Source organism: Phoca vitulina, unplaced genomic scaffold, assembly GCF_004348235.1.
Source record: "Phoca vitulina isolate PV1807 unplaced genomic scaffold, GSC_HSeal_1.0 scaffold10, whole genome shotgun sequence".
NCBI lineage: Eukaryota > Metazoa > Chordata > Mammalia > Carnivora > Phocidae > Phoca > Phoca vitulina.
The window spans coordinates 15500416-15515910 of NW_022589713.1; the positions used below are offsets into that span (position 1 = coordinate 15500416).

The following is a 15495-nucleotide window of genomic DNA, read 5'->3' on the forward strand; positions in this document are numbered from 1 at the left end:
GGCAGAGGGAGAAGCAGACTCCCCACTGAGCAGGGAGTCCCACGCGGGGCTTAATCCTGGGACTCCGAGATCATGACCTGAGCTGAAGGCAGACGTTTTACTGAGCCACCCAGGCTCCCCCCATCCTTTTTTGGTTTTTGTTTTGTTCTGTTTTGTTTTTTAAAGATTTATTTATTTGACAGAGAGAGCACAAGCAGAGGGAGCAGCAGCAGAGGGAGAGCAAGAAGCAGGCTCTCTGCTGAGCAGGGAGCCCGATGCAGGGCTCGATCGCAGGACCCCGGGATCATGACCTGAGCCGAAGGCAGACGCTTAACCGACTGAGCCACCCAGGTGTCCCTCCTCCTTTGTTTTTTTAAATAACATTTTAATTTTAGAATAGTTTTAGATTTGCAGAGAAATTACAAAGATAGTACAGAGAGTTCTCATAAACTCCTTGATCAGTTTTCCCTACTGTTAACATCCTGCATTGGTCTAGTACAGTTTTTATAATTAATGAACCAAAATTAACATATGTTGATTAACAGAAGTCCATACTTCTTCACATTTCCTTAGTTTTTAGCTAATGTTCTTTTTCTGTTCCAGGAGAGCTATCAGGATACCATATTACATTTCATGACCGTCATCCTTAGCCTCTTTTTGGCTGTGATGGTATCTCAGACTTTCCATGTTTTTAATAAGTTTTGAGGTGTAATTTTCAGGTATTTTGTAGAATGTCCCTTAACTGGGATTTTTCTGATGCGTTTCTCATGATTAGATTAGGGTTACTGAGTTTTTGAGAAAAAAAACACAGAGATAAAGTGCCATTTTCATCACAGTATATCAAAGGCCCATACTATCAACATGACTTATCACTGTTGATGTGAACCTTGATCACTTAGCTGAGGTAGTGTTTGTCATATTTCTGTACTGTGAAGTGATTCTTTACCCTCCCCCGCTTTCCATACTGTAGTCTTTGAAAGGAAGTCAGTGGAGTGGTTGCTCTACCTACATCATTTATTTGGAATTCTTTTGCACCCTAGATTTGTCTCTTCTCTCTTATTTATTTATTTATTTATTTATTATTTAATGATTTATTTATATTAGTATGGACTCATGATACTTAGTTTATACTCTGGGTTATATAGTCCATTACTACTTAATTTTTTGCTTAAGTTACAACTGTGGCCATTGGGAGCTTTCAGTTGGTTTTCTGTGTGCCTTTGACATTATGTCCCTTATTGTGAGTTTGTTTTTTTTCTTTTTTTTGTTTTTGTTCTGAGCACTTATTTTTTTTAGCACTACAAGATGCTCCAGGCTCATTTTATATCTTTCCTGCCCACTCCTCAGATCAGTCATTTTTCCAAAGAGTCCTGATTCTTTTTAACGGAGAATGTTATCAGAAACCAAGATCTTGGTGCTGCTGGGTAAGCTCATTGCTACTGGGATGGTGTCTTTCTTTTTGAATCACTGTTTTTTTGTGTGTCTGTGATACCATACTTTTTAAGACTTTCATAGAAAGCAGTACAGTGTAACAGTTAAGAACAAGGCCTCTAGAGGACTTGGTGTGATCTTGGTTGCACTTCTTACACCCAACCGAATGTGTAAACCTGAGTAAGTTGATCCCTCTAAGCTAAAGTATCCACATCTGTAATGATGCAGAGAATGATAAGTTACTCATAGAGTGTCTAAGGATTAAATGAGGTAGTGCACATAAATCATTTAGCACAACACATAGCACCTAGTAAGCATTCATTAAGCACTTACTCCTTTTCCTCATATTAATATTTTCATCTTCCTTTTTGGCTGCTCTCTTTCAGTCTACTCTCCTAGCTCTTTATCTTCTAAATGTTAGCGTTCTATGGGGTTTTTGTCTTAGGTTTTCTTCTCATGTTGTCCATTCTCCCCAGGCATTTTCATCTATTCTCACTGCTTTAGTTATCATTTACTTTGTATATGGACTATTCTCAAATCTGTATCTCTGACCAAACTTTGTCTTGAGTTGTTATATATCCAGCTGCTTATTGGATACCTTCATTTGAGTAACTTCTCTGTATCTCAGACTCCATCTGTCCAGAATTAAAGTGATTATTTCACCCTCTCAAAACCTGCTCTCCCCTTTTCCTTATGTGACTGAATAGTAGTACCATCTACCCTTTGCCCAAGCCAGACAGGAGGCCTCATCTTTTATTCTTTTTTCTTTCTCTCTGCTTCCAATCAAATCATTTATAAGGCTTGTTCATTCTGTATCCTCAGTCTCCCGGCCCTCCCCATGCCTTTTCTCTGTCTCTGTTGCTACTATCTATCTTAGTTCAGACTACTAGAAACCATTTCCTGGATTACTGCAACTGCTGTACTTACTTCCAGATTTATTTATTTCTGTTTCACTTACTGTAGTATAGCTCTCAAACACAAATCTGAACAGTCTTTCTGTTAAAAAACTAGTTTATAGTTCCTTATTGCCCTTAAGATAAAGTCCAAACCCTGATTTGAAAGATCCTTGGGGCGCCTTGCTGGCTCAATCAGTAGAGCATGCGACTCTTGATCTCAGGGTTGTAAGTTTGAACCCCACATTGGGTGTAGAGATTCGTTAAAAATAAAATTAAAAAAACAAAGTTAAAAAAAACCTTTCATGATATGGTTCTTGCTTTTATCTTCAGCCTGATCTCAGATGCCTCTTCTTCTGCCACATTGAACTACATTCTCTCTCTTCACTTAGTCTCTGACTTTGCCCTTCTCTATACTCTTTTCTGCACCTGGAATGCTATGATCCCTGACATGGTCCTCCATTCCACTCCTGATAACATATTTCATCAGGCTAATTTCTGTTTATTACTCACATCTAAGTTTAGGTCTTATTTCCACTTGGCCCATAAGCCTCTAATACTCTCTCCTTATCCCTATTGTAGCATTTATCACACTATACTTTAATGATTGGTTTACTTATTTGTCCCCCTCTCCTGACTCTGTAAAGTCAAAGACTTCATTTTAATTAATCATTGTATTTCTAGGACAGATATTTCAAAGTATCTATCCCATAGTATCTGTCCCAAACTAGGAACGTTGTTGAAAGAATATATGTCCTTACCTTCTGTCCATAATTCCTTTGGCCACTGGGCAAATTCTGATTTACTCTTTAAAATCTAGCTGACCACAAATTCCTCTGTAGCTCCTTGTTACTATGCCTCCTTTGTGTTAACCTTTGGACTCTATGCATACTTTATTATTGTCCTTATCACATTATATTGTATTTCTTTATAGCTTGCCCTTTTCTTTTGCTAAACTCTGAGCTCCTTGAGGGCAGGGTCATTTTTCCTATTTTTGTCTTCAGAGTCTAGCTTGGTGTGTAGCACAGTTACATTCAGTAAATATTGAACAGCAGGGGTTTGTTTTGCCATACATTTCCAGACTTTTTTTTTTTTTTTAAGATTTTATTTATTTATTTGACAGAGAGAGACACAGTGAGAGAGGGAATACAAAGCAGGGGGATTGGGAGGGGGAGAAGCAGGCCTCCCGCTGAGCAGGGGTTTGTTTTGCCATACATTTCCAGACTTTTAATAAAAATGTTTATCTAATCTTTGAGAAGAGTATAAGGAAGGAACTTATCTTAAAACTTTTTGAAAAAAGTGTTAAGGAATTTAGTGAATAAGGTTTCTGAGCTTTTGGTCTTAGGGGACACATATTTAAGAGTTGGAGGTTTCAAAGTTACATAATTAATTAAAATAAGAACAAGCCTGAAGATAATTATATTCAGTTATATAACCAGAGGAGTAGTAGAGGAATTAAAAGCAGTTGAGTATTTGTACATCCTTGTTATAAATCATATAATTGTGCATCATTAAGAAAAATGGAAGGTAAAATATTGTAACATAGAGCTTCATGATATCTGGTGTTGAAAGTCATCAGTATCTTTGGTGAAGATCAGGGATCTCTCAGTTACCTTAGAGGCACATGCTATTGGGTGGTCTGTACGTTTGGATATTTCTGGCACGTGGAAAGAGGCCATACTTGCCTGCAAGCTATGTACAGTCCTCTGGGAAGCTACCTGATTGGCAGCTGTTAGGAGGGTTGCACTTGTGGGATGAATTGCTCATGTCTTTGCAGGTGAGTGAGGTCTGCCATATGTCCTCCACTTGTTCCTTTGTGACCTCAGCAGAGCAACTCCACTCTGCCAGCTCCTTCATTGCTTGCACATCAGATTTAAAACATGCGTGCCTTACACTGACTGCCAGTTCTGCACCATCCAGGGGATTGCAGTAGCCTATGGCTATTCACACTACAACCTATTAAAATGAATTCAGCAACACAGAAGAGGGGATCACTGAATAATCAGTTTCCTCCTGTGGAAGCAGAGCTAATGGAAAAGATGAGAGAAAGCTGTGATAGAAGAGGGAATGAAAACCCTCGAGGATACAGTTGCAACATAGAAAAAGTTGCTTTGGAACTAAAAATATATTCATAGAATTCCTAAATCTAAGAAAGATTGAAAATAAGAAATGGCCAAAGATGTACAGTGAGCAAAACAATATTGATATCAAATAAAATATACTAAGAGCCTCAAGGCCTTAAAGAGACAAAGAGGAGTATAGTGATACAAGGGAACAATCAAACCAACAATCCAATTTTTAGCGAATGGGCAAAACTTATGAATAAACAGTCACAGAAAAAGAAATACTAATGGTTCTGACACAGATGAAAAGGTACTCTGCCTTGTTCATAAAAGGTGTAATTTAAAAGTACACTGAGTACCACTTTCCACTCTATAAGATTGGCAAGTATTAAGACGTTTGCTAAAACACTGTTGTCAAGGGTGTAGGGTAACATATGCTCTCTTATACAAGCATAAATTAGTGCAGCCTTTATGGGAAGCAATTTCACAATAATTAGTCATTCACATTTCCTATAACCCAGCAGTCCCCATTTTAGGAATTGGTTATACTGATGTGCTGGCAGATTTGGAAAGTGAAGATTAATCTTCACAGTATTATATGTAATAGCAAAATATTGCAAACTAAGTTCACCAGTAAGATTTGTTTGGTGTTCAATACACATAATGGAATACTGTGTGGATATAAAATTGGGAATAAGAACGCTAAGTACAAATATTAAATGATCTACAAAGACACATTAAGGTAACAAAAATGCAGATCAACGTGCTGTGTATATAACCATTTGTTTAAAAAGAAGCGACATACAAACACATAATGTTTCTTGTAAAGATGCGCAAAGACTTGACATTCCTTATCTGGTGGTAGAGAAACTGTGACTTTCACAAAGAAGTTTTTAATTTTAATGAAGTCCAGCTTATCAGTTTTTTCTTTCAAGGTTCATGCTTTTTAGTGTTGTGTCTAAAAAGTCATTACCAGGGGCACCTGGCTGGCTCAGTTGATAGAGCATGTGACTTGATCTCAGAGCAGTTGAATTTTATATATTAACCTTGTATCCTGCCAGCTTGCTATAATCACTGAGGAGTTTTTTCGATTGTAAATGGTATTTTTAATTTCAATTTTCAGTTGTTCTCTGCTAGTATGTAGACATGCAGTTGGTTTTTGTATTTTGATCTTATGGCCTGCCACCTTGTGTAACTCAGTTCTAGTAAGTCTTTTTTAAATTCCTTTGGATTTTCTCTTTTTTGGTAAGTTTTTATTTAAATTCCAGTTAGTTCACATACAGTGTAATATTAGTTTAAGGTGTACAATATTGTGATTCAGCACTTCCATACAATACCCAGTGCTCATCACAAGTGCCCTCCTTAATCTTCATCACCTATTTAACCCATGCCCCTGCCCACCTCCCCTCTAGTAACCATCAGTTTGTTCTCTATAGTTAAGAGTCCATTTCGTGGTTTGCTTCTCACTCTTTTTTCCCTTTGCTCATTTGTTTTGTTTTTTAAATTCCACATATGAGTGAAATAATATGGTATTTGTCTTTCTGACTGGCTTATTTCACTTAGCATAATACTCTAGCTCCATTCACATCATTGCAAATGGCAAGATTTCATTCTTTTTATGGCTGAGTAATATTCCATTGTATATATGTGTACCACATCTTCTTATCCATTCATCAATTGATGGACACTTGGGCATTTCCATAATTTGGCTATTGTAGATAATGCTGCTATATATAAACATCAGCAGGTATCCCTTTGAATTAGTATTTTTGTATTCTTTGGGCAAATACCAGGTAGTGCAATTGCTGGATTATAAAGTAGTTCTATTTTTAACCTTTTTGAGGAACCTCCATACTGTTTTCCATAGTGGCTGCACTAGTTTACAATCTCACCAACAGTGCAAGAGGGTTTCTCCACATTTTCACCAACACCTGTTGTTTCTTTTTTTTTTTTTAAAGATTTTATTTATTTATTTGACAGAGAGAGAGAGAGAGCACAAGTAGGCAGAGAAGCAGGCAGAGGGAGAGGGAGAAGCAGGCTCCCCGCTGAGCAGGGAACCCGACGCGGGGCTCGATCCCAGGACCCTGGGATCATGACCTGAGCCGAAGGCAGCCGCTTAACCAACTGAGCCACCCAGGCACCCCATACCTGTTGTTTCTTGTGTTGTTGCCCTTCTGATAGGTGTGAGGTGGTATCTTATTGTAGTTTTGATTTGCATTTCCCTGATGATAAGCGATAATGAGCATCTTTTCATGTATCTGTTGGCCATCTCTATGTCTTCTTTGGAGAAATGTCTGTTCGTGTATTCTGCCCATTTTTTAATTGGATTATTCATTTTTGGGGTGTTGAATTTTATAAGTTCTTTATATATTTTAGATACTAACCCTTTATCAGATATGTTGTTTGCAAATATCTTCTCCCATTCTGTAGGTTGCCTTTTAGTTTTGTTGATTGTTTCCTTCACTGTGCAGAAGCTTTTTATTTTGATGAAGTCCCAGTAGTTTATTTTTGCTTTTGCTTCCCTTGCTCAGGAGACATCTAGAAAGAAGTTGCTATGGCCAATTTCAAAGAAGTTATTGCCTGTGCTCTTTTCTGGGATTTTCATAGTTTCAGGTCTCCCATTTAGGTCTTTAATCTAAATTTTCAGTGTTTTTTTTTAATTTATTTTTTTAATTTAAATTCAGTTAGTTAACATATGTGTTATTGGTTTCAGAGGTAGAGGTCAGTGTAAATTTTGAGTATGGTGTAAGAAAGTGGTCCAGTTTCATTCTTTTGCATGTTCTGTCCAGTTTTCCCAGCACATTTTTTGAAGAGACGTTCTTTTTCCTATTGGATATTCTTTCCTGCTTTGTCAAAGATTAGTTGACCATATAGTTGTGGGTTCATTTCTGGATTTTCTGTTCTGTTCCATTGGTCTATGTGTCTATTTTTGTGCCAGTACTGTACTGTTGTGATTACTATAGCTTTGTAATATAACTTGAAGTCTGGATAAATTCCTTAGAATTTTCTGCATATACTATCATGTCATCTGTGATTAAAGACAGTTGTACTTTTCCTTTCCAATTTGTATTTCTTTTTCTTTCCTGATATCACTGATTAGGACTTCCAGTTCAAAGTTGAATAGAAATGGTGAGAGCAGAAATCCTTGCCATGTTCCTGATCTTAGGAGGAAAGAAAGCATCAAGGCTGTGTTATTAAGTATGATGTTAGCTGTAGAATTGTCATAGCTGCCTTACATCTGGTTGAGTAAGTTTCCCTTCTAATCTTAGTTTTCTGAGTGTTCTGATCGTGAACAGTTGTTGGAGTTTGTTAGATGTTTTTTTCTGTACCTATCACAATGATTATATATGGTAGGGTATTTTTAGCCCATGAGTATGGTGAATTACATTGATTGATGTTTACATGTCACAAAAACTTTGAATTTCCTGGATGAACACCACTTAAGTATGAGAGAAACTTATAAATTCTCCATTTGGAGAGTATTGTTGCTTAGAACCTGTTCTATGCTATTTTTTTCTTTAAAGATTTTATTTATTTATTTGACACAGAGAGAGCGCGAGCAGGAACTCAAGCAGGGGGAGTGGGAGAGGGAGAAGCAGGCTTCCCGCTGAGCAGGGAGCCTGATGCGGGGCTCCATCCTGGGACCCTGGGATCATGACCTGAGCCAAAGGCAGACGCCTAACGACTGAGCCACCCCGGCGCCCCTGTTCTGTTCTATTTTAAATCCTTTCTAATCTAGAGATGATTCTGGGATCCTGAGTAGCAGCAGGGAACCAGCTAAGGTTAGAGTACATACATTTATAGTGAAACTAATTGTTTCAGGCTTTGTAACATTTTTAAACATCTTCACAGCCTGGGAACAGGAATAAAAGAATTTGTGGGCTAAGCAGTAGGAACAGAAGGAATTCACAATTCTACCAAAAGTGCTGCTGGAATGGCTCCCTATAGGGACCATAATAGTGCATTTCTGCCAAGAAGGGAACCTTTACTTTCTTTCTTTCTTTTTTTTTAATTTTAATTCAATTAGCCAACATATAGTAAATTCTAGTTTCAGATACAGAGTTGAACCTTTACTTTCTTGGTGAGAAAAAATCTAAAAGGAGTTGGAAAGATAGAAAAGGTAGGGATTGGTGTTAAAGATTATTTCAGTGTTCAAAATCTTAAAAATAAATTAGCTTATATAATTTAGACTTGTATGTTTAATTTAAAAGGCTGCTAACGTTTATCCATATTCTCTTTCTTGGATTTTACTTCACTATTTAAGTCCTGAAATATCTAGTAAGCTTTTGTTTTATTTTATATTACTTTGAACAGTAGGTATAAGCAACATTTGGTTGCTATTTCTATACAGATTCTTTGGCAGGCTTCTAAATCTGAGGTCATATTAGGGTGAGTTTGGCCTCTCTTACTGTTTAAGACTTAGTAAGAGATTTTATTTTAATAAACACAGTGAATGGTTCTGGCTTTGCCTTTTGAATCTGGGTTTGGTTTCAGGATATTTAAAAATATCTTAATGATCTGAAAATAGACAACTATCCCATTCTACAAATAGTTTTATTGACCTGCTCATTCCAGTAGCTTGCTTTTCCTGAAGGACCTGTGCATCTGATCCTTTTTCTCTCTTGTATTTTTCCTGTGTTTGTCTACAAGCTAAGTTTTATTAAATAAAACCTAAATAATAGTGTTAGGTTACCATAATAAATAATTAAATACTAGAATTAAATAAGAATTACCTTTTAGAAATAAAATATAAAGAGTTCCTGATTTAAAACAACAACAACAAAAGAAAATATTAAAGTGTTTTTAAATAGGCTGTGGTTACCACATTTTTTATCTTTCTGTTAACTGCTTTCACAATGTATATTGTGGTTAGGTAGAATTACATCACTTTGCTCTGTGTCTTGATTGCATGTTGTAGATTTATAAACAGCTTTAATAATGCAATATGTTATACCTGAGTCACAATAAAATGACTTTTTCATTTTTAATATAAAATTTTAATCTCTATTCTGATAGTTCATGTAAATTGCTTTATTTTATTATATTTTATTTTTTAAAGATTTTATTTATTTACTTGAGAGAGAGTGTGTGAGCACAGAGGGAGAGGGAGAAGCAGACCCCCACTGAGCAGGGAGCCTGATGGGGGGCTTGATCCCAGGATTCTGGGATCATGACCTGAGCTGAAGGCAGACACTTAACCCACTGAGCCATCCAGGTGCTCCCTAAATTGCTTTATTTTAAAAAGTATGATGATACCTATTTTTTATAGTTCTTGAAATAATTGTTTTTTATAAAAGGGTGATATACTTAAATTCTTCTTTTTGGAGGAAAGGATATCTGCAAACTTGTTTCTTTATTATTTTAATACTTACTTTTATAACTCAATTGGCAGAGTAGAGTACTGTTGAAATTAAAAGGTCTTTATGTGATTTCTTACTTAATTAGTATTTTGAAAATGGAGTTGATCTGATTGTTTTGTTTCCTATTCCCATATGGCCCATTATATTCTCGCGGAAGAAAACCTTTCCACATCTTTAACTTGAGCTAGGCATCTTGCTAACTACTGGTAACAACTATACTGGTTACTAGTATAGTTGGGAAGAAGAAGGGAAGGGAAGAAGATGATTTTGATTGCCATTGGAATTTAATTCTAAAACTCACGTCTTACATGTTTTCATTTTTGAATTTCCTTATCTAAATTTGTCTTGTTTGTGACCAACATAAAATGTGCATGAGTTGCCAAATCCAAAGGCAAAATATAAAAAAACATGCCATAAAGCTATTTAACAGCTTTGTTGCCAACATAGTGGTTTTTTTTTTTATTATGTTATATTAGTCACCATACAGTACATCATTAGTTTTTGATGTAGTGTTCCATGATTCATCGTTTGCGTATAACACCCAGTGCTCCATGCAGAACGTGCCCTCTTTAATACCCATCACCAGGCTAACCTATCCCCCTACCCCCCTCCCCTCTAGAACCCTCAGTTTGTTTCTCAGAGTCCATAGTCTCTCATGGTTCGTCTCCCCCTCCGATTACCCCCCTTCAATCTTCTTTTTTTTTTTAACATATAATGTATTATTTGTTTCAGAGGTACAGGTCTGTGATTCAGCAGCCTTACACAATTCACAGTGCTCTTTTTAAAGATTTTCAGTTATTTATTTGAGAGAGAATGAGAGAGAGAGTGAGCACACGAGCAGGGGGGAGGGGCAGAGAGAGGGAGAGAAGCAGGCTCCCCCCTGAGCAGAGAGCCTGATGCGGGACTCGATCCCAGAATCCTGGGATCATGACCTGAGCCGAAGGCAGCCGCTTAACTGACTGAGCCACCCAGGTGCCCCCACCCCCGCAACATGGTGTTTTTAAAATTAAATCTAGCAATTTAAATATCACATGTTTATTGTTCAGGAAAGATTAAATTACCTAATCTGACATTTAACCTGGTTTCTCCTCCTCTTTTTTATTTTTATTTTTTTTACCCACTCCCTCCCTCTCTTCTTTTTTATAAATTACATAGTAAACAAAAGTGGTAGCTGAAATATTCTTTTTTTAAAGTTGTATCTGTCTTGGCTTTTAATGGCATAGATTTATTCTTGTCTATTTTTATGCTTTACATATGGAATCCTATGGTATTTATTCTTTTGTGACTGCCTTTCCTGCTCAACATTATGTTTGTGAGATTCATCCATATTGTATGTAGTTGTAGTTGATAATTTTCTCATTGCTACATAATATTACACTGTGTGAATAAACCATAATTTATCCATTCATTCTAATGTTATTGGGCATTCGGGTAGTTTTCTGTTTTGGGATATTACAATTAATGATCTTATGAACATTCTAGTCCATGTCCTTTGGTGAACACATACATGCATTTCTCTAGGGCATATACCTAGGATTGAATTTGTTTGGTTAGAATATACATATGCTCAGCTTTAGTAGATACTTCCAGATGACTTTTTCCAAAGTGATAATACCAGTTTACACTATTACTAGCAGTATATGAAGATTCCCTATTGCTTATATTCTTGCTAATACTTGGTATTTTTCATCTTTTTCCTTGTCCTCATTCTGGTGGGTGTATAGTGGTAATGCACTGTGGTTTTAATTTGCATTTCCCTTATGATTAATGCGGTGAAGAATCTTTTCCATAGTTTTGGTTATGGAATTACGATAAAACATTGTTGTAGTATACAGTTCTATATCAGATACATTTTGTTTCATTCCAGGGAGCTGAATTATAAGAATTTACAAGCATTACATGCGCTTAAAGGATATTATAACAAGTCAAGGCCATGGATGTGGATTTTTAAAATAGCATACATTTAATACTTGAAGTAAGACTAAAGTATTAATATAATATCCTGTAATATAACATCTAATGAAATTTGGTTTGAATCTGTCAAGTGTATTTTTATAATTGAATTTTATTTCCATATGACTTCAGTTATGAAATTGAAGATATGTTTTCGGCAAAAAGAAGTAAGTAGGTTGATAGACTTTGTTGGCTATTGTAAGAAGAAACATTACTAGATTCAAATAAAATATTTATAAAGCACTGCACAGATTTTTATATTACTTTTAGAGCTTTGATAACTTTGAAATGTTCTTTTTTTTTTTTTTTATGTTAACCTCTTGGTTTTCTTTCCATTTTATCCACAGATACCCTCTTTGTAACTCTACATGTGTAATTCTCAGAATTGATTCCTTTCTTCCTGTTGTCAGAATCTTTAGCATGAGGTGGAAAGTACAAAACAATGCAAAACCTCTCCACCAAAACAATTATGTGTGTGTGTTTATATAATTTTATTTACATATTTATCTATTTTTAATGTATTTACTATATTTACTATAATTTGATATAAATATAATTTTATTAGCCTCATTGGTATTTTAAGATTATATTATAATGGCAGGCTCTTGAGAACAAAGTAGGACTTGTCCCTAGCATAGTACCTGACTCATAAGGGCTTAATATCTGTTTGTTGAGTGGAAGAAATAATGACAAAATTCTACTGTCAGGTTTTTCTTTTTTCAGGTTTTCTTGGAGTTTCCACTTGTCTCCTCCCCTCCGATTTTGGCTCTCTAGTTTGTAAAGGAGTATTTGAGGGGAATAAAAGAAAGTTGGTGGTGAAATTTTTCAAAGTGGAACTTTCTCTTAAGATAATCAGTGAAGTAAGAAATTCTACAATATATATTGATTATTTACAAAGAAGAAAACTAGAAAAAAAATTATGTTTTATGAGGAAGAAAATAAAAGAATTTCCAAATATGAGGAAAGAGAACTGGAGGCAGAGAGATTAGAAACAATTAAACTGTGTCTGAGTTGCATCTGTTATCCTAGATGATATTAATGAATTTTGTGTTGAGTGTTTTTTTCTCAGCTTTTTTTCTATTCTGGATCACAGAATTTTATAGTGTACTGTTTAGTTAAAAAAGCAGCTAATCCTCTAGAAATTGTTGATTGTTTTGCTGGCCAGTTTTTAAAGCTTTCCTTGGTTTTTGGTTCCAGATCTTTAGACCTCACTATGAACCAACAACAATTCTTAAAGAAACATGGATACAGTCATTGGAAAATCTTAAGCATATGTGTTAGCGTGGCTGTAGAGAAAATACATGGGGCTTAGGGCTGATACTTCAGGGTTTTGTTTAATATGTGTATCAATTTTATATAATCAAAGCAAATAGAGAAAATTGCTACCTCATTCTGGAGAAAAATAGCTGAATAACTGTTGTTTTATTCTATAATATCAGATACTTGAATTCAGAGATATTCTAGATTTTATTTTCTTTCATTACTATGTTCTTTCTTTTAATATCTAGAATTAGTATACCAAGGTAAATTTTAAATGAGTTGGGTATTTAAAAAATAGAATACTTAAAAATGTTAACTGACACAGAAATTTCTAGAAAACACAGGTTAGATCAGGCTTTACTTAAATCAGTGAATTAACTATCCTAGAGATGTAAGTCCTTTAAGGCAATGTCCTTATTTCAGTTTCTATGAAAATTGAATTGGGGATCTTGTAAAATGATTGTGACTGTTTTGTAGGCCATAAGGAGAAGAGTGACATCTAATATATCTGGAACACAGACCTTAAAGGATTCTAACATAAGCACATACTAAGTTTGTTGGTCTTGAAGTGGCCTGGGGAAAAATATGTCATACTAGCATGAACTCTGAGGTGATTTGGATGGAATACTCTATTATAAAGCTAAGGGCTGAGTCTGGGGGCTGTGATCAAAGAAAACTTCCAGCATCTTCCTGCAGTCATACTTAGTTCTACACTATTACCTGCTCCCTTTCAACTCATCTGTATTTTGGGGAAAAAAGAGAAACATGTTTCTCTGAGATTTTTCTGTTCACATTAGATAGTTGGAATGAAATCACTTAAACTTCATCTATTGGAATAAAATAAATTATGGAATTTATAACACTCACATTGTTTCAACGAGTACTTAGAAATTCTGGATTAGTTGATTAACCACAGTTCACAGCTCTTCATTTGTACATTATCCTTCAGTTTCAGAAATTCCTTTCTGGATGGAAGAATCAAAACAACCCACCCAGGAACAAATTATTTTCCTGGTTGGGAGAGCAGTATTAATTCTTAACACACATGAAATCAAGCTGAGAACCACAGCTAATCTGAGACTTGGATTTTTTCTTAGCTCTGTTAATTTACTGTATTATTTTGCTTATCTTTCTGCTTTTACACAGTTCTCTCAAGTGACTGAGCTGAACTCAGAGAAATATTCTTGTTTTGTTTTGTTCTTTTAGAAAGCTCTTATTTTGTTCCAGAAAGGATATGCTGTCCTTAATAAACTTTTGTTATGCTGTGGTGGCCATGGAAATACGCCATTCAGATCTCCTGCTGGTGGGAGGTGTAAGTGAGTGACAGTCACAGCTGTGGCGCCTCTGGATCCACCACCTTATTCTTGCTGAAGCCACCCATACTAATTGTGGCTGTTCTCAGCAATGGAAGAGCATCATGGGGTACTGGTGTAGGCCCATTATTTCGGGGTGCAGAATTCTATTGGGCACAGCATTACTTACCTACTTCACATCACAAGTTATCCTAAAACCTGACAGTTTTAAACAACAAACATTTTGTATTCTCACACAGTTTCTGAGGGTCAGGAGTGGCTTATGACCTAGGTGATTCTGCCTCAAGGTCTCTCATGTATTGTAATCAAGCTGTTGCCCAGGGCTGTAGTCATCTGAGGGCTGGACTATGTCTGGAGTGGAGAAGGTATTGAGTGTGGAAGGTTTTTCACATAAACATCCTGAAAGCCTGTGCTTATCTAAACCTCATTTCCAGACCGTTCTGCAAATTTCCCCTCTCAGTGTATGCACACATTTCACAGCCTGGTTCCCAAGCACCTGCGCTACTCAGTAAAGCAAAATCACCTGAAGGCATTTTAAGAGTCAGTTTATGTCTGGAAGACCTACTTCTAAGATGGCTTACTACATGGCTCTTGGTAAAAGCCCTCAGTTCCTCCCTGGCTACTGTCAGGAGGTTTCAGATCGTTGCCACATGGTGTCTCTATAGGCCAGCAACGGATAAATATTTTCAGGGTCCAAATTTGTTGGGGATGAGTAATAATTCAGTTTTCATCTTAAATATCATCTCCTGTGAGGCACTTTTCCAAATATCATCCCCACCTAGGGTTGCCAGATGTAGCAAATTAAAATACAGGACAATATTTGGGACATATTTATACTGTAACAGTATTCACTGTTTATTTGAAATTCAAAAATTTAACTGGATGTCTTGTAGCCCTGCTTCATCTTCGTCTTCGTCTTCATCTTAGTTGTCTTATATCTGCCCCTGTGGCCCCCTGTGCTATCCTGTTTCTGCACCATATTTAAATTGTCCATTTCATTGTCAGTATCTTCCCACTAGGGTAAAAGTTCCCTATGGGTAGAAACTGTGTCTTTTTACTCACTGTTGGATCAAGCACTGGCTCGACCTTTATAGGTAGTCAAAAAATATGTGTGGGCTATTCAGAGAATGAAAACACTTGGTCTTATAATTGCATGTACTTTTCTCTTCCTCCGTCTTTTCTTCCTCTTCATCGTCATCATTATCAAGATGACTATCAGGGAATGCTAATACAGAGAAAGGGC

The 15495-nt window shown here is 36.1% G+C and overlaps 1 protein-coding gene across 8 annotated transcripts in view; it reads left to right on the top strand.

Moving 5' to 3' along the window:
* Positions 1-15495, top strand: part of TFDP2 (transcription factor Dp-2) — a 172636-nt gene that overhangs the window by 66162 nt on the left and 90979 nt on the right. The window contains exons 1-2 of one of the 8 annotated variants that reach the window (XM_032408551.1): positions 290-330; positions 1327-1403. The exons of 6 other annotated variants lie outside the window; for them this stretch is intronic. In XM_032408551.1, coding sequence (XP_032264442.1) covers positions 1370-1403 — 34 coding nt within the window. In that variant the 5' untranslated portion in view covers positions 290-330; positions 1327-1369. Of the gene's footprint in view, positions 1-289; positions 331-1326; positions 1404-7492; positions 7613-15495 lie in introns of those variants that run through there. One more of the 8 variants, XM_032408558.1, reaches the window with a different exon arrangement.